Here is a 20,358-nt window from a genome sequence, read left to right on the forward strand (position 1 = left end):
TTCAGCATTCAATCCTATCAATTTCTCTCACACAACTTCTCTGCTAATACATATTTCATTCAATGTTCGCTCTAATTTCTGGTGCATTAAGTGTATCCTTTTTTGTGAAGACAGAAGTAAGGGCTGAATTTCTTTGTTCCAAATTATAAACTCACTTGATTCTGACTGTATGGGAATGACTGAAGTATTCATTGTTTTTTTTTCACTTTACGTGCCCATAGAAACTTTTCCATTCAGTTCTAATGTTCCCCACAAGCCCTTGATCATCACTTACTGACTTCCGGCCTACTGTTTTCTCTTGCCAATTGGCATGCTTCTCTTTTGCACTTATGACACTGTCACTTCCTTCATGAGCCATAGGTTTGACCACTGTTCTCCTTGCACTCTTGCACCAAACAGGAATAAACAATTTTTGTAGTTCACCCATTCTCTCTTTAAAGGTCTGCCGTTTCCTATCAAATGTCACTCCTTTTAATAACTTTTCCCAATTCCCAATACCTCATTCCACTGTAGTTTCACTTATTGAGATCCAGGGCCTAAGTCTCAAAATCAACTAACTCACTTTCCATCTTTATGAAATGTGGACCTGCATGTGTGTGCACCTGCACCAGATGGATGGCAGTGCTACAAGGAGACCTACTTCTCAAGCATAATTGGGAGTAGGTAACAAATCCTGGCTTTTCCAAGAATGTCCACATCCCAGGAAAGCATAAAATGAATATGTTGTGGGCACTTGTTAAATCAGCCCTACGTCCTTCTGGAATATTTTCCAGATATTCACATGCATGCGTTGCAGAACATGTTTCTGTCTGCCTCATATTTCTGTGATCCCAGTCCACATTATGTGTTTTGGCACCTATTTTCCTTTCAAGGTTCAGGTCTGTTTGTTCGAAGGACTGAAAGTAATATCAATCTAATTATGTCCTTGGAGGATTTGCTTGCTATGTATAAAGACTCGTTGAGTTGGTGATGGCTTCAAGTAAAGATTGGATGATTTTACACAAAAAATGAAGTATCCTTTCAATCTGGTACCCACACTCGCTGATGTTGAGTTCATTTACTGCCCTGTGCTTGTAGCTATTGGCATGTCCGGTAAGTAACATCTGTCCACATTTGTATAATTGATCAACTGTTTTTGTTTTGAACATGATAGATAATCTAAGCACTCAAAACATTACCATTTATGAGAAGTGTTTCTCTTCCTAAACTGTTCATTCAACATTACTTCACCATCTTTTTCAAACTTAGCTATGAACCAATTGGGAACCCTGTCAAATGGAGTGATACTTTTTAAAAAATCCTTCATGATATTCTTTCACATCTTTATGAGTGATATTCATTTGCACTTTGATTAAAAGAACAAAACCTAAGATGCTGATGTCAAATTATCTAATGTGCTTGCTGTGCGTAATCCTATTTTAGATAATTTACTAAACGTTCAAATAGTGAAAACACTCAATAGTGATTGATTAGACATGGAAACTTGCAGCTTTGTGGACAAAGTCAACATATTGCATATTTCTTTACCTATTGAAGACAAAGGACTTAGGGACTTGAATGAAAAAAGGAAAATATTTTAAGTTTATAATTCACAGACCATTGCCACTGCTTCATTGTTGGCAGAAAAGCCATTTCCACTGATTACAAATTTATGCCTTTGGATCAAACAGGTAAGTGATATTCAAACCACAGCCTTGTTAGCCATGATCCGATCCAATGTCTTTAGAGTCAAGTGCTGAATGGACAACTTGTGCTCCTTTGTACTTTGGTGTCAGACAAAGAATTTACTATTTCATTATTTTCTCTTGGGATGTGGGCATTGTTGGGTGGCCAGCATTTATTGCCTATCCTGGGTTGCACTTGAACAATTGCAGGCCATGAACTGTTGATTCACCCACAATTGGCCATTCCAGGATTTTGACCCAACGACAGTGAAGGAAGTGTGATATATTTCCAAGTCAAGACGGTGTGTGGCTTGATGGAGAACTTGCAGGTACTGGCAGTCTTATGTATCTGTTGCCCTCATAAGATATAAATGAAGTAGTTTTGATTTTTTTCAGTATTGTGTATGAATCTTGGACAATCTTCTGCAGTGCATCTTATCGATAATACACAGGGTAGCGACAAAACTTTGGTGGTGGTGACAGTGAATGCATATCGATGGCACCAAATATGCAGACTGTTTTGTCCTGGATGGTCTCAAGTTTCTTGAGTGTTGCTGGAGCTGCAACCACCCAGGCAAACGGAGAGTGTTCCTGAATTGTGCATTGTGCATTGGTAGCTGGCTTCGGGAGTCAGAAGCTAAGTTACCCACTGCAGTATTCCAATCATCTTATTGACTCAAGTAACCATTGTATTTCCGTGGTAAGTCCAATTAAGGTTTTCGTCAACAGCAACTCGAAAAATATTGATAATACAGAATTTGGTGATTGAATGTCAAGGTTTGGTGGTTAAATTGTCTCTTATTGGAGATGGACATTTATGGTGCAAACTTACATTTTCCCTTGTCAGCCCAAGCCTAGATATTGTTCAGCTATTGTTGCATTTGAACATGGACCACTTCAGTATCTGAGGAGTAATGAATGGTGATGGACATTGTACGGGCATCAGATTAACTACCTTGTGATGGAGGGAAGGTCATTGATGAAGAAGCTGAGCATGTGATGCTTGATAGAACTGTTGATGACAGCTTCTATCACTTTACAGATGATCGATAGTGGACTGCCTGGGCCATGATTGGCCAGGTTTAATTTGTCCTGCTTCTTATATGCAGGACACACCTGGCTAATTTTCCATATTGTCGGGTATATACCAGTGTTTTGACTGAACTGGAACAGCTTGGCTGAAGTTCTGAAGCACATGTCTTTTGCGCAATCACTGGAATGTTGTCAGGACTTTGCAGTATCCAGTGTCTCCAACTGTTTCTTAATATTAAGTGCACTGAATCAAATTGTCTGAAGACTGGAATCTTTGGTGTTAGGCACCACTGCAGCAAGGCAAGATGGATTGTCTGCTTAGCATTTCTGGCGAAAGGTTGTTGTGAATGCTTCAGACGTATCTTTTAATAGCTGGGCTCTTCCATAATTGAGGATATTTCTGTAGGCTCCAACTCCTCCAGTGAACTTTTTAACTTGTCCAGCACAATGCATTTCTGGAAATGGTAGATTTGGCCCATTGACTGTGGGATCACTTAGCTATTTCTCTCGCTTGCTGCTTATGTTGTTTGGCATGCATGTAATCCTGCTTGGTAGCTTTTCCAGGTTGACAACTCCTTTTTCGGTGTGCTTGGTGCTGCTCCTGCACTGTCCACTGGATTTGGGATGAACCTCTGGCATGATGGGAATGGTCGAGAGGGGGATTTATGTCTGATTCTGACGCTGCTGGTGGCCAAGAGCAACTCATGGATGTCCATCTTGAGTTGCTGGATCTGTTGAAAGTCTGTCCCATGCAGAACGATGACAATGGTCTGCAGCACGATGGAAGGTAGTCTCAATGTCAAGATGGGACATTGTATCCACAAGGACTGTGCGGTGGTCACTCTTACAGATACTGTCATGGACCAATGTACGTGCAGCAAGCAGATTGGTAAAGATAAGGTTAAATAGATTTTTCCCTTTTTGCTCCTTCACCACTTACCACAGAGACAGTCTAGCAACAGTATTAATTAAGACAAAAACAGGTCAACAGTAGTGCTGAGCCACTCCTGGTGGTGAACATTTAATTTCCCTGCCAGGATACAAATTGAGCACTTGTCACCCTCAATGCTTCCTCTCAATGTTATACAAGAGGAGGAGAAAGTGAGGACTGCAGTTGTTGGAGACCAGAGTTGAAGAGTGTGGTGCTGGAAAAGCACAGCCAGTCAGGCAGCATCTGAGGAGCAGGAGAATTGACACTTCAAGCTTATGCCTGAAACATTGACTCTCTTGCTTCTCGGATGCTGCCTTATCATTTGTGCTTTTTCAGCACCACACAGTTTGACTTATTTAAGAAGAGGTATAAATGAGTGAGAACAGCAGGAGTATAGCTTACCCATGTTTAATCTAATTCTTTGAGACATCATGATATCCAGAGTCAATGTTGAGCATTTCCAGGGAAACTCCCTCCTGACTGCATACCAGTATGTCACCACCTCTATTGGGTCCTGTATTATTGGGTACAGGACTTATCCAGGGATAGTGATAGTAATGTCTGCAACATTCACTGCAATGATGTATCTGGGGACTATTCAAGCATGTTTTTAAAAATTATTTTTTTTTTCAATTTGTGACAACTGTGTAAAAAAAGACTTTTTTTCAAAACATTGCCTGTGAAAAACACCTGTAGAATCAGATTTAATTATCAAATTTTGATGCAGCAAATTCAACAGAACATCTGCTCAAACTCATGTATTAAACCTATCCACCTAGTTTTATTTTTTTTTTGCAGTTAACGTGTTGGCGATTGTGATCCTTTCTCAGAGAGCATGCGGTCTCACTCAGTGTATTACACAGTACCTGATAGCAATGGCGACAGCAGACATCCTCGTTGTCATCGCTGATGTGATGCTGAGGTGGCTTATAATGTATTTCCCAGTATCTTTCCTGGATATTACTCATGTCTGTAGTTTTGTGATGGTGCTCATTCCTGCAACAACAATACATTCTGTATGGTTGACTGTTGCTTTCACCATTGATCGATTTGTGGCTATTTGCTGTCCGACGCTGAAAACCAAATACTGCACTGAGAAAACTGCAGCTGTGATTATTGGAACAGTGAGTGTGCTGAGCTATTTGGAATGCATTCCCTGGTTTTTCAAATTCAAATCCAAATACATCTTCAATAACTTGCCATGGTTTTGCATCACAAAACAAGAATATTACACTTCAATCTTCTGGACAGTATATGAAATATTCCATCGCCTTCTAGCCCCTTTACTGCCATTTGTTATTCTTCTTCTTTTGAACACTCTGACAGTCAGGCATATTGTCGTAGTAAGCAAAGCCCGCAGGAGACTCCAGAAGGACAGTGCCAGGGAGATGCCCAGTGACCCAGAGATGGACAAACGAAGAAAATCCATCATTTTACTCTTTGCCATCTCAGGCAGCTTCATTATTTTATGGACCCCTTATGTGGTGTGTTTCCTATATCGACGAATTGCAGTAATGCATGATTATTCTTCACTTTCCCCGACTGCAGGTACTATTGGATACCTGCTCCAGCTCCTCAGTACTTGCACAAACACTTGCATATACACCGTGACCCAGAGCCAGTTCCGAGAGCAGCTGAAAACTGTTGTGAAGCTCCCTTTCAGTCTGATTCTCAGATCCATCAAACAGTAAATGTAATAGTTTCCATGCATTTCATTTCAATTCCATCCCATAAATCATCTTACAGCCGAGCTGAGTATCTCTGAGCCCACAACAGAGTCAATCAGGGTGTTGATCACTGCACAGAGATCAGAGAAAATCTTATTCATTTTTCTTTTCAAGGACTTATCCATTTCCCCTCAGGAAGTTAGTCATGCCAGTCTCCACCATCCTGTCAGTCCACATCACAACAACTCAGTGATTAAATATATTGATTTCTAGCTCACTTTCACTTCAATTACATTCCCCTGGGTTTTCTGGCTACTACAATTACTTCAGTCTGACCATTTCCTTCTTATGATTATACAATGACATCAGGAGTCCTGATGAAGGGCTTATGCCTGAAACGTCAGATGCTACCTGACCTTCTCTGCTTTTCCAGGACCAACTCTCGACTCTGATCTCCAGCATCTGCAGTCCTCACTTTCACCCAATTGATTACACAATGGTCTTGACTACTTCCATCCAATTCCGCTGAAGAGACTCTGAAAAACAGGCCCTATTTCTGCAGTCTCATCGCTTCACTGAAGTTCCTCATCCCGCGTATAAGCAGTAAATCTCTTCCACAAACTCACATAATCCTTAAACATATATCCAACGGAGGATTGAATACTGCATCCTGGGATACTAAGAAAATTCACCACAGAGATCATAGATATATTGATAGCAATCTTCCAAGAATCCTGAGATCCAGGAAAAGTCATACAGGGTTGGAACACTACCAATGTCAAACTTTTACATAGAAGGTGATTAAAAAAAAGACCTGTAACAATAAACTAGGTGTGCTTTGATTTATAAATCTACAGGTACTCAATTTCTCTTTGTACCAACTTGTTTCATATTTCCTGTACCGACAACGCATCTTGTAAGCAAATACTCTGGTCTCTTGTCCATTTCTATTTTGTCTGTCATCTGCGTGCCTTTAAAAGTGGTACTATGTTTACTCATATGCTCTTATTCCCCTAAGGTATTTGTGTATAGAGAATGGTTTGGACAGTAATGCCAATGACCAGTCATGATCTGATTTGACTTAATTTATTATTGCCACATGTACCGAGGTACAGTGAAAAGTATTGTTTAAGTGCCAAACGGGCAAATTATAACATAATGAATACATCGTAATAGAACAGAATTCAGAATATAGTGTTACAGCTACAGAGAAGGTGTGTAGAAGGATCAGCTCTAATTGGTGAAAGGTCTATTCATAAGTCTAATAACAGCAGTGAAGAAGCTGTTCTTAAATCTGTTGGTTATTGCTTTCAAACTTTTGTAACTTCTACCTAATAGAAGAGGGTGGAAGACAATATAAGGCAGGGTCTGTGATTATGTTAGCTGCTTTCCCGAGGCAGCAAGAAGTGTAGACGGAGTCAGTCGAAGGATAGCTGGTTTTTGTGGTGGACTGGGCTGTGTTTACAACACTCTGCAGTTTCTTATGGTCACATTAATACAGTTGCCTTACACAGTTATATGTGATGCATCTGGACAGGAAGCTTTCTAATCAAATGATGGGGCATATTCAATGCTCCCTGCATTCTGATCTCCCGATGTCTCTCCACTAAGACAGTCAACCCTTTTTTCAGACTATTAATTAGCAACCATGAACCTGAGACAATCTTGATGCTTTCTGCAATTCGATTGTGTTACAATTGGTGTCATCAATTATTCCATTGATCCAACAATATTACATTGTTACAGTTTATTGAAATGTCTACACCACATTTAGATTATGTTACAAGGCTACCGAATGCACACTTGTTGCTCCTACTAATCCAAATGTGACATTTCAAATTCAAACCTCAATGCTCGTGCTCTGAGACATAGTGACCTAGTGATTTTACAATTGATCCACCACTGTTACACTGAGAGTAACCTGTTTACAGCACATAGATGAGTCCACCGCAAGGATCTAGCAGACTGCTGAGGCCATTTATTTCCTGGTGGTATGTAAACATTATTTCCCACACTGTTTGCAGCACACAAAGACATGGATGAAGACTGGTCAATATCTGGATTTTAATGAAAAGTGAAAGTAATAATTGCAAGGCAATGACCATCTGCAACAACAGCAAATCTAATCACTTGCACTTCACATTCAATAGCATGATCAACACTAAATTCTCTGCAATCAAACTCCTGGAGTTTACACCTGACCAGAGACTGAACTGGACTAGTCACTTCAATACAGTTGCTGTGGTTCTGTTCGCCGAGCTGGAAGTTTTTGTTGCAAACGTTTCGTCCCCTGGCTAGGCGACATCATCAGTGCTTGGGAGCCTCCTGCGAAGCATTTCTTTGATGTTTCCTCCGGTGTTTATAGTGGTCTGTCCCTGCCGCTTCCGGTTGTCAGTTTTAGCTGTCTGCTGTAGTGGTTGGTATATTGGGTCCAGGTCGATGTGTTTGTTGATGGAGTTTGTGGATGAATGCCATGCTTCTAGGAATTCCCTGGCTGTTCTCTGTCTGGCTTGCCCTATGATGATAGTGTTGTCCTAGTCGAATTCATGTTGCTTGTTGTCTGCGTGTGTGGCTACTAAGGATAGCTGGTCGTGTCGTTTCGTGGCTAGTTGATGTTCATGTATGCGGATTGTTAGCTGTCTTCCTGTTTGTCCTATATAGTGTTTAGTGCAGTCCTTGCATGGTATTTTGTACACTACATTTGTCTTGCTCATGTTGGGTATCGAGTCCTTCGTTCTGGTGAATTCCGAGAGGCATGGCATTCATCCACAAACTCCATCAACAAACACATCGACCTGGACCCAATATACCAACCACTACAGCGGACAGCTGAAACTGACAACCGGAAGCGGCAGGGACAGACCACTATAAACACCGGAGGAAACATCAAAGAAGCGCTTCGCAGGAGGCTCCCAAGCACTGATGATGTCGCCTAGCCAGGGGACGAAACGTTTGCAACAAAAACTTCCAGCTCGGCGAACAGAACCACAGTAACGAGCACCCGAGCTACAAATCTTCGCACAAACTTTGAACTTCAATACAGTGGTTACAACAGGAGTGCAGGGGCTAGAAATACTGCAGGGTAACTTACCTCCTGACTCTACAAAGCCTGTCCACCAACTACAATGCACAAGTCAGGATTGTGATAGAATTCCCACTTGTCTGGATGAGTGCAGCTCCAACAGCACTCAAGACGTTTGACACAATGAAGGATAAAGTAGCCCATTTAGAATCATAGAGATGTAGAGCACAGAAACAGACCATTCAGTCCAACTCATCCATGCTATCATATATCTGAAACTAATTTAGTCCCATTCTCCAGCACTTGGCCTATATCCCTCTAAACCCGTCCTATTCATGTACCTATCCAGATGTCTTTTAAATGCTGTAAAAGACCAGCCTCTACCACTTCCTCTGGCAGCTCATTCCATACACGTACACCCTCTGCATTAAAAAAAGTTACCCTTTAGATTCCTTTTATATCTTTCCCCTCTCTCCCTCAACCTTTGTGGGCGGCACGGTGGCACAGTGGTTAGCACTGTTGCCTCACAGCGCTTGAGACCCGGGTTCAATTCCCGCCTCAGGCGACTGACTGTGTGGAGTTTGCACGTTCTCCCCGTGTCTGCGTGGGTTTCCTCCGGGTGCTCCGGTTTCCTCCCACAGTCCAAAAGATGTGCAGGGTCAGGTGAATTGGCCATGCTAAATTGCCCGTAGTGTTAGGTAAGGGGTAAATGTAGGGGTATGGGTGGGTTTCGCTTCGGCGGGTCGGTGTGGACTTGTTGGGCCGAAGGGCCTGTTTCCACACTGTAATGTAATCTTGTAATGTAATCTAAAAAAACCCCTAGTTGTTAACTCCCACACCTCAGGCAAGAGAGTTTGTCTATTTATCCATGCCCCTCATGATTTTGTAAACTTCTATAAGGTCACCCCTCAGCCTCCGACGCTACAGGGTTAATAGTCCCAGCCTATTCAGCATCTCTCGTTAGCTCAAATCCTCCAAACCTGGAACATCTTTGTGAAATTTTCTGGACCCTTTCAAGTTTCACAACATCCTTTTGATAGAAAGGAGACTACAACTCCGTGGGCGGCACGGTGGCACAGTGGTTAGCACTGCTGCCTCGCAGCGCCAGAGACCCGGGTTCAATTCCCGACTCAGGCGACTGACTGTGTGGAGTTTGCACGTTCTCCCCGTGTCTGCGTGGGTTTCCTCCGGGTGCTCCGGTTTCCTCCCACAGTCCAAAGATGTGCAGGTTAGGTGAATTGGCCATACTAAATTGCCCGTAGTGTTAGGTAAGGGGTAAATGTAGGGGTATGGGTGGGTTTCGCTTCGGCGGGTCGGTGTGGACTTGTTGGGCCGAAGGGCCTGTTTCCACACTGTAATCTAATCTAATCTAAAACTGCCTAACCAATGTCCTGTACAACCACAACATGACCATTCAACTCCTGTACTCAATGCTCTGACCAATAAAGGAAAACATACTAAATGCCTTCTTCACTATCCTATCTACTTGCAAATCTACTTTCAAAGAGTTATGAATCTGTACTCCAAGGTCTCTTTGTTCAGCAACACTCCATAGGACCTGAGCATTAAGTGTATATGTCCCGGCTCTGGTTTGCTTTCCCAAAATGCAGCACCTCGCATTTATCTGAATGTAACGTCATCTTCCAATTCTCAGGCCATTGGCCCATCTGATCAACATTCCATTGTAATCTGAGGTAACCTTCTTCACTGTCCACTACACCTATAATTTTGGTATCATCTACAAATTTCCTGACTGTACCTCCTATGTTCACATCCAAATCATTTAAATAAATGATGAAAAGTACTGGACTCAGCACCGATCCTTGTGTCATAGGCATCCAGTCTGAACAGCAACCCTCCACAACCCCTAACTGTCTTCTACCTTTGAGCCAGTACTGTATCCAGTTCTTCCTGTATTCCTTGAGGATCTAACGTTGCTAACCAGTCTCCCATGAGGTGCCTTGTTGAACACTTTGATTGGTTCGCTCCCTCCACCACTGATGCTTAGTAGCAGCAATGAGTATTTTCTACAAAAGCACTGCAGAAATTCATGACAGATGCTTAGTCAGCATCTTTCAAACCCATAACCACTTGTTTCCAGAGGGATGGGTGTACCAGTTATATGGGAACCTAGAAGTTCTCCTCGAAGCCCTGAAACATCCTGACTTGGCAATACATAGCTGTTCCTTCATTGTCATTGTCATAGCTCATATTAACATTTGTGGATCTACTTACAGAACACAGGCCGCAGCAATGCAAGAAGGAAGATCACCACACCTTCTCAAGTGCAAGAATGAACAGGCAATAATTATTGGCTCAGCCAATGATGCCCACATCTCAAAGTGAATATATATAAAAAAGCTTTCTTTATTTCAACAAATTCATTCTTCTTACTTCGTTTTCTCTAAACTCCGATGAATATAGGTCCAATCTTCTTAATATTCACTCAGTCTCACAGAGCAACACATTAGCAGCAGTGCAAATTACAGTGCAATCTTTACAAGATGCACTGTAAAAATTCATGGTGGTTTCCTCAACAACACCTTCAAAACAAGTGACCACTATGAGGGATATAGGGAGCAGATATATATAGGAACATCACTCTGATATGGAATTATATGACTGTGTTCAATGTCACTCTGTCCCAAATCCTGGGACTGACGAACTGACACTTCTGTGCGACATGCAGTCATTAACGAAGCCAGATCACCATTGACCTCTTCAACGCATTTCGTGAAGGTAATATATACTACCATAAGCGTGATGTCACCATTTCATGGAAGAACTCTTGAATTTTCTCCCCACATAATGCAACACATAACCTGCAAGAATCAGCTGACTGAACATCTTCTGAACTGCTTGCCACATTAATTAGGGATGTCAAAACTCTATTAATACTCTCGTTGTTGTCTCACCAATCCTCTGTACAGTTGTAGCAAGATCTCCCAATTTTTGTACCCTTTATCCTGTGCAATAACAGCCAATATACCATTTGCATTCTGAGCAAATACATGCTGTATTTGAATGCTTTATTTTTTGTAATTGCATCAGATCCCTCTGTACAGAAGCATTCTGTTAGAAAATGCTCTTTTAATTAATGTTTTGTTCCTTAATTCTTCTTGTCATTGTTGACTACTGCACGTTTTTCCATATTGTGCTCTATCTCACAAATTTTATCCAACCACTTAATCTATCTCTATCACTCTGCAGACTCTGTATCTTCACAAAGTATTTTCTAACCAACCAGTATGTGTAGCAAATCTGACGACAAAGCACTTGGTCACTTCATCCAAGTCATTAATATCGATAAGAAATTGTTGAACTTGAATGATAATCATCAAGCCCTATGGTACAGCCTTGCCAGCTTTGAAAGAAACAGTTTGTCTCAAGTGTGCTGACTGTTCATTTGAAATCCTCTGTCCATACTAACCATCACCCGCAAACGTGTACATGCGGTAGTAATTTTTCATGAAGGACGCTTCATCCATTGGAAGTGGGGATGATTGCTGATGTTTGCATATTGTCCAACAGATTTGCAACTTCTCAGATAATGATTAGATTAGATTAGATTAGATTCCCTACAGTATGGAAAAAGGTCCTTCAGCCCAACAGGTCCACACTAACCATCCGAAGACTAACACACCAAACCCCATTTTCTTACCCGATATTAACTCCTGACTAATGTACTTAACACTATGGGCAACTTAGCATGGCCACTTCACCTGGCCTGCACATCACTGGATTGTGAGAGGAAACTGGGGTGCCCAAAGGAAACCCACGCAGACACGGGGAGAATGTGCAAAATCCACACAGACAGTCGCCCAAGGCTGAAGCGGGTCATATTGAAATGCAATTTGCTCTGACCAATATCCAGGCTGGAGCTGAAAAGTAACGAGAAAAATCATTCCACACAAGTAGCATGCTTTCCTTCATCGGACAGGGTATTGAGTATAAGAGTTGGCAAGTCATGTTACATTTGTATAGGACTTTGTTTCGACCATATTTGGAATATTGCATACAGTTCTGGTCGCCACATTGCCAAAAAGGATGTGGATGCTTTGGAGAGGTGTTGAGCAAGTTCATTAGGATGTTGTATGGTATGGAGGGCACTTACTATGAAGAGAGGTTGAGTATATTATGATTACTTTTAGTAGAAAAACAAAGTTTGATATAGGACCTGACTGAGGTCTACAAAACCGTGAGAGGTATAGGCAGGGTGGATAATAAGAAGCTTTTTTCCAAGAGTGGGGGACTCAATTACTAGGGGTCACGAGTTCAAGATGATTGGGGAAAAGTTTTAAGGAGATATGCACTGAAAATTCTTTATGCAGATGGTGGTAGGTTCCTGGAATGCGTTACCAGCGGAGGTGGTAGAGGCAGGCACAATAGCATCATTTAAGATATATCCAGGTGTCCACATGAATGGGCAGGGAGCAGAGGGATACAGGTCCTTAGAAAATAGGCAACAGGTTTAGATGGAGCATTTGAATCAGCGCAGGCTTTGAGGGCCAAAGGTAATTTTCTTTGATCTTTGTTCTTTGAATAATGTGACAAGTAACTCAGTCCCAAATCCTCAGAGCCTGCCCACCATCTACTGGTACAAGTCAGAAGTCTGATAGAAATTTCCCCACTAGTCTGGATGAGTGCAGCTCCACAAACATACGAGAAGCTTCACACCATCGAGGAGAAAGCAAATTGGTTAATTGGCACCACATCCACAAGCATCAATTCCCTCCAACACCGATGCTCAGAAGCTGCAGTGTGCACTATCTTAAGACATTCACGAAAAAACCTGAAACTACATCTTCCAAACCCATGACTACACCCATCTAGAAGGACAAGGGAATCATATACATTGGCAAGACCACAACCTGCAAGTTCCCCTCTCAGTCAATCAACATCCTGACTTGAAAATATATCTTCACTGTTTCTGGGTTAAAATCCTGGAATTTCCTCCATAAGGTTGACTTGCAGCATATGAACTGCAATTGTTCAAAACGCCCTCTCACCACCATTTCTCAAGGGCAACAAGGAACAGGCAATTAATGTTGGCCAAACAGTGATGTCCACATCCCAGAAGTGAATTAAAAAAGTGAAATCCACATATTTTGCATTTACTACTACCCCTTCACCAATCCTCCTTGTTAAACTGATTTTATTATGACTTTTCTAAATGTTCTGCTCCTATGTCCTGAACAATGGATTCAAGCATTTTCTGATGTTAGACTAACTAGCCTATCATTCCTTGCTGTCTGTTTCTCTCCTGTCTTGAGCAGAAGTGTACATTTTGTACTTTTCTAATCCATTGGTTCTTTTCAAACATCTCGAAAATTCCGTAAAATTGTAACAAATGCATTAGATATTTCCAAAGATATTTCATTTAAGCTTTCTATCAGTCCCAGGGAACTTGTCGGTATTTAAGTTGATTAACTATTTCCAAGTTTGTTTGATCAGTTGTTTTATGATTCTTTGGAGTTCAACTCCATATTATACCCTTTTTTCAACTATTCTAAGGATACCCTTTGTACCTTCTGTTGGGGAAACATTGATTGCAATGTCGCACAATCTGAGGATGGATGTTATCTTTAACTGCTATTTTCAATTGTATAAACCTGTAGGTGTTTTAACATCTATATATGGTCCTTACTATTTCCTGACATTCCATTTCCCCATAATTCCATATTATTTTCGTCATTTTCCACCTTTCAATGAGATCATGGCTGAACTCTGACCAGGTTCATATATATGCCCCATATGACCAGATAATTTGGGGTAACAGCAATACATCAATGTCAATTTTAATCTGGACAAATGCGAGGTATAGCTTTTTGGAAGGTTTATTGCATGAAGGAAGTCTACATTAAATGGCAGAATGCTTTGAAGCATTAATATACAGAGGGATGAAAAAGATGGCAACAGAAGTAGATAATGTGGTCAAGAAGGTGTGTAGCATTCTTGCCTTTATTGGTTGGTTCATGGAGTATAAAAATTAGCAAACGATGTTGCAGCTGTAGAAACTTTTGTGAGGCCACGTGTGCAATATTGACAGTTCTGGTCTCCACGCTGCCAGAACAATAGAACCATTCAGCACAAAACAGACCATTCTGATGAAAACAGACAATGGGCAGGAAGCTGTGAAATCAACTACACAGATATCAACGGCAGAAATTGGTGCTGATGATTTTCAGCAATTCAACATGATTCTGATTTTGAGAATGATATTCACTCTGGGTGAAGTGGCAACAAGACATTAGCGTTGGTTCAGTAGGTCCTCCTATTTCAACCCAATGCCTTGTTTTCATCAGAAAGGGAAAGGAGCACTTACATCACAGTGATAACAACTGTTGATTAAAGGATAATATTTTACAGCTTTTACTAGAGCTCCATTGGCTTCGAAAATGTGCAAAAGTTCTGTCCAAACTTTTCAAATTGTTCGGGGTTAGTGCTTATAAAAATGGAAAAAGTTGGAAACGCTTTGAGAAGTCATTAAGCTGAAATCTTACGTATTTCTCTCTCCACACATTATAACTGACCTCAAGAGTGATTTTGACTAATTTCTGATTCGAATTCAGATTTCCAGCATCTGCTGTATTCCACTTTTGTGTTAGGCTTAGAGTTTTTTGCTTTGGGAGTTCAACCAAATATCCAAAAGTTGATTGGATGAACAACATTCTGGAATAAAAGCCACTCCCTTTGTTCATCCAAACTGGTAAGTTCCAGTCCATAAGCCGATTAACAAAAGTTTGTTCAAAAATTCTGATGAAGTTGCACTATGGCATAAATGTCCTGTCAATAAAGAGGTCACTAAAATTGCAAAGTAGCAGTTACTCCATTGCTCCTGAACTCTTAAATACATCATATAAAGTCAGAAGTGTTCTTACAATCATTTCTCTTGATCGATATCTGTCTCTTTTGTTCTCATTTAAATGTTTCCTGTCTTAGACTTGGTTCTCTAATGTGTTTAGAACTGATTTTTTTTATAGTGTGAATCTTTTTTTTCATGATAATCTCTAAATGTTTATTCCTTCACAGAACTCCATCTTTCAGTAACCTTGTTTTCTGCTTCATGGAATGTCTCTGCTTTTCTCTGTGACTGTCCTTCTTTCGAGGAGTTTGATTGTACGCTCACTCTTTATTGGCTCATTTGTTCATTTTGGTAATGGTGATAATGATAATAAGAAATCAATGAGCCATCTGATATTGAGATGTTGTTGGGTTGTAGAGGTTAAACCAAAGAAAGGATCACAATGTTTCACACCACCTCCCCACTCTGTTACTCATGACCTCAATGTGCCCAATCTTCAAGTAATCTTTATTTCTCTCAATCATTAAACCCTTCTAAGTCAGAATTTTTGTTTAATCTGATGCAAGTTGTCTCTCTCAGATACGTTTGTTAAAAGAACTGTAACTAATATCAATAATCATCCATCCAAATTCTTCCCTTAGAGATCACAATTTCAGATAACCTTGATCTTATCGCTTTCCTCTGAGTATGTTGTATCCATTCCATCTGTTTCCAACACTCACTGATGTTGAATTCATTTATTGCCCTGTACTTGGTGCTATTGGAATACCCAGTAAGTTGCTAATACCTCTTCAGCATTGTGTAATTAGACAAATATTTCTGCTTTGACTGCAATGCATAACACAGCAGCAAATTGTGCTCAAAACTGTCAAAATATAAAATGGCATCAAGTTCTTAAGCAAAATTATTTGCTTCTCTCTTGAATACAAAGTCTGTAATGAGCCAGTAATATGTTGATTTTTTAAGAATTTACGCCCTTGGAAATTTATTGTTGACCATATTTAAGAATATAAGATCATGATGTTTTATTTTAACAAGTTAATATTGTGGTTATCACAAAATATAATTATTGGAATACTAATTCACTCATTCACTGCCTGTGGACAACCTTGTTTCAAATAATTAAAAATTATTTAAAATACTATGACTAAACTATTTACCAGTTAAGCTGACATTCATGACAGCAGTACATCAGTGGCTATGAGAGCACAGAGAAAGATGATATATGAATGTTTTAGTTTCAGGCTGGGCTAGATATAGAACTGCTTGTGATTAATATCACAATGTTCCCTCTAAATAAATTCAATTCAAATGGTCTTAAGTAGAAAAAACGGGATCAGTTAATTGGAAACAAATTGTACAATGTTAGAATCATCCTGGATGGTGAGAAATGAATGGAAATATAAAATATATTTTAAAGATGGGAAATAAACTGAGAAGAGTGTTAATAAGGCACTTGATTTTCTTGGCTTGGTTGTAGCAGATTAGGGTTAAGAAGTGATGAAGGTTTACTAAATAACAACAATAATTGTAAAGCACTGATAAAGACCTGCTGTCAGAAATGCTGGTTTACTTAAAGTTGATTAATCGCTAAGGTCAGTTCAAATGGATCCAGGTCAGTCAGTGAAATAAGGTTGATGACTACTCAGTAAATGGCGAAATGTTCTCAATTTCCTTTAAATATACATTTGGCACCAGAGGACTGATGGGTCCAGGAATTGGACCAATGCTGTTGGCATTACAACTACATTGATAACCAAGCCTACAGACAACGTATTTAACTGACTTTCAACCTGAGAGATATGTAAAGTATATTCCGGCCTCATTGATTAGATTGTGATATTATTCCAAGAAACTGCAAGCCATGCTTACTATGCAATCAAATATGGTCTTGAAATTGTCACGAATAATTGCAGATATTCAACGGATGCAACAGTTGATCACTGTTGAGTAGTGCACATCACAACAAATTGAAAGACTGAAGCAAGTTGTTGCCACATCACAAAGAGAGGACACAGCCATTAAACTGAGTATTGATCATATTTCCATAGATATTCCTTCAGAGGATGGTCTGATATTCTGAAGAAAAACTGGAAAAAACAAATTGTGTTTGACAGCTTTGAATGGAGTAAATGAGTAAATCACTGATGCAAGATGCTTATTAACATATACATAATATTTTGATACAAAACAGCAATGCACATACTAGACACAGTTTCTGACCAAACAAAAGAGGATGAGAAAGCAGTGACAGATCCAGACATGAGAACATGGGTAAGGCGGGTATCAAGTGAAGAGGACGTAGGTTCCTAGGTAGGTAAACTTTTAGATAGGTATAGTGGAAGGTGCCAAGTTAGAAGAGTGCAAAGAAGATTTACAAGGCATTGTCAGTATCAGGAGGCCTGAGTTATAGGGCGAGGTTGGCCAGGATAGGACTTTATTCCTTGCAACAAGGAGGCTGAGAGGGTGACCTTATTGAGGTGCATAAAATCATGAGGGGCATAGTTGGATGAATGCATATAGTCTTTTCTCCAGGGAAAGGGAATTGAGAACTAGAGGACATAGGTTTAATGTGCGAGGAAAAATATTTAAGCAGGACCTGAGGGGCAAATTCTTCACGCAGAATGTGGTGCATATATGGAACGGGCTGCCAGACAAAGTGGGTGAAACTAGCAAAATAGCAACATTTAAAAATAATTTGGACAGGTACATGTACAGGAAGGCTAAAGAAAAATATGGGCCAAATTCAGGCAATTGGAACCAGCAGAGTGGGTACCTTGGTCAGCATGGACCACATTGGGCTGAAGAGCCTGTTTTCATAATGTATTACTCTGTGATTTTATGTGCACAGGGTAGGGTGCCAGGAAGGTGAATTGTCAGGAACATGGGGTAGGGTGCCAGGTGGGGTGCAAGGTAGGTAGTGTGCCAGGTACATCAGGTGCTCAAAGTTAAAGTGAACACGGTTGTGAACGATAGTTGGGAAGCACTTTTTTAAAGATAGTAAGGAAAGGGATTCCGATAACTGATGGGGTGGTGTGATGACACCAGGTCTGGAGCAAGAGCTTGTTGGTTCTGGAGGTCAGAGATTGTTAAGTCTCAAGTATGGTGTGGGGTATATTGGGATCGGGGTGATAACGCACTACACATCTGAGGGAAGTATGGGAGATATTGGAGAAGGCAACAGGGGAGGGTAGGGGTCAGACCTCGGGGGATGCGGGAGCTGTGTCTTGAAGGAGGAAGTGTGCTGGATCCCAGAGTTAAGAGAGTAGAGGTAGACTCAGGTTGTCAGGCTTCTGTATGGTGTGTGTACATGTCAGTCTGTCACCATGTGCATGTGATGGACACGCACATACATGGAGATGGGGCAGTCGTGGATGCATGTTGTAATTTGTGAATTCAGTCAATTAATTTGCTCAGAATGTGGATTATGTATTCAACAGCCTAATGTTTCTTGAGTCATTATTTCCTTAACTACAGCTGGACACCCTAAAGTCTCCAAGATAAACAAAGATGTTAACAGATTCCAGGCTTATTGGAATTTCAGTGGAATCATCAATCTCTAAGTCTGTGATCCTGGGGACTCAACAAGGTCTCAAACTGAATCTCTATCCACACTTCTGACCAGTGAAAAATCAAGGAAAAAATGTGGTATTTCTCTCGGTAATGGAATTAAGTTGGTCAACTGAACATTCTTATCTTCATCTGTCTGATATCTGAACCACTGAACATTGTACATCTATTTCTAAAGATTTACTGTTCGTGGGTTTTTTTTTTAATAATTAAATATAAGCATTTTAATTTTTACGACCAAGGACACATATGTAATAGAAAGCTATTTCCACATAGCATGTGCACAAAATTAACACTTCTGTTGTAAAACTATAGCATTGTACTTCTGGAGCAATTTTAACCTTTTATTTAACAGTTAACTTGTTGGCAATCACAATCCTCTCTCACAGAACCTGTGGACTCTCCAAAAGTGTCAGTCATTACCTGGTGGCAATGGCTGCGGCAGATATTCTGGTTGTCATCACCGACGTAATGTTGAGATGGTTTATCATTTACTTTCCAGTTTCTTTCCTGGATATTACTCTTGTCTGTAGTTTGGTAGACGTCCTTATGTTTGTCACCACAGTCTGTTCCGTTTGGCTCACAGTTGCTTTCATCTTTGATCGATTTGTGGCTATTTGTTTTAAGAAGCTAAGAACAAAGTACTGTACTGAGAGAACAACACTTGTGGTTACTGGTGTGCCGGGCTGTTTGGAAAGCGTTCCCTGGTTCTTCAAATACAGAACTAAATACACCTTCAATAACATGGAGTGGTTTTGCATTACAAAACCAGAATATTACACTTCAATCTTCTGGACTGCATATGTACTTCTCCATCGCTTTCTAACTCTTTTAGTGCCTTTCGTTTGATAGTTCTATTTAACATTCTGACAGTCAGACGCATCTTCATGGCAAGTAAAACCCGCAGGAGACTCCGGGTGGAAACAGAGAGAGATGGTCCCCATGACCCAGAGATGGAAAGGCGCAGAAAGTCCATCATTTTACTCTTCGCTATCTCAGGCAGTTTTATCCTGTTATGGTTGGGCAATGTTACATGTTTCATCCATCAGCGAATTGTATTTTTGTATGATTTATCTCCACCTTCAGCCACTATTGATACAGCTGCATACCTGCTCCAGCTCCTCAGTACCTGCACAAACACTTGCATCTACACAGTGACCCAGAGTCAGTTCCCAGAGCAGTTAAAGACCGTTGTGAAATACCCTTTCAGTTTGATTCTCAAAGCTATTAAACGATGAAGACTTATTTGATTTTTGTTACTTTCAGAATTCATTTTGATCTTCTCAGAAAAGATTTATTAAAATTTATTTCAAGCATGGAAAAGGCAATGAATTATGGCAGCAATTGAGAGGAAGATCCAGAGATAGAAAGCACGAGTTAGTGGAGAAAGTGAGAATATTACCTGAAGAAAGTCAGGTCTGCAAAAACAAGTTCTGGACACAGGCTGCATTTGTTAGAGCAGCAGGACGGGAGCAATCCCTATTGGTTCTAATAGTGAGCAAAAAGGGGATCCATAGAGTCATAGAGATCTGCAGCACAGTGTGTGTCTGTGCAGTTCAAAGACAGCCACCTATTCTAATATTATCTTGCAGCAATAAGTCATGGCCTCCTGTGACTTGCCATATAACTATTTCCTGAATGTATCATGCTTACAGATAGTCAGCCAA

At 40.5% G+C, this 20,358-nt stretch overlaps 1 protein-coding gene and 1 pseudogene across 1 annotated transcript; both read left to right on the forward strand.

The window, feature by feature from the left end:
• Positions 1 to 1,007: 1,007 nt before the first annotated feature.
• On the forward strand, positions 1,008 to 5,318 carry LOC148147423 (putative G protein-coupled receptor 139). Its single transcript, XM_087995624.1, has 2 exons — positions 1,008 to 1,092; positions 4,426 to 5,318. Exons 1-2 carry the CDS (start codon positions 1,008 to 1,010, stop codon positions 5,316 to 5,318), a joined length of 978 nt encoding a protein of 325 aa, XP_087851750.1.
• A 10,490-nt stretch (positions 5,319 to 15,808) lies between these two features.
• LOC148147424 (putative G protein-coupled receptor 139) lies at positions 15,809 to 19,929 on the forward strand (annotated as a pseudogene).
• The last annotated feature ends 429 nt before the right edge of the window (positions 19,930 to 20,358 follow it).

The sequence above is a fragment of the Chiloscyllium plagiosum genome, unplaced genomic scaffold (genome assembly GCF_037043375.1).
Source record: "Chiloscyllium plagiosum isolate Xiang-an unplaced genomic scaffold, Cpla_swu_hap1 HiC_scaffold_17, whole genome shotgun sequence".
NCBI classification, from domain to species: Eukaryota; Metazoa; Chordata; class Chondrichthyes; order Orectolobiformes; family Hemiscylliidae; genus Chiloscyllium; species Chiloscyllium plagiosum.

Excerpts from the sequence above, each read along its gene's own strand:
- LOC148147423 (XM_087995624.1), top strand. The coding sequence starts at position 1,008 with ATGAAGTATCCTTTCAATCTGGTACCCACACTCGCTGATGTTGAGTTC. Across the intron at positions 1,093-4,425 it reads TGTAGCTATTGGCATGTCCG|TTAACGTGTTGGCGATTGTG; the intron begins GTAAGTAACATC and ends TTTTTTTTGCAG.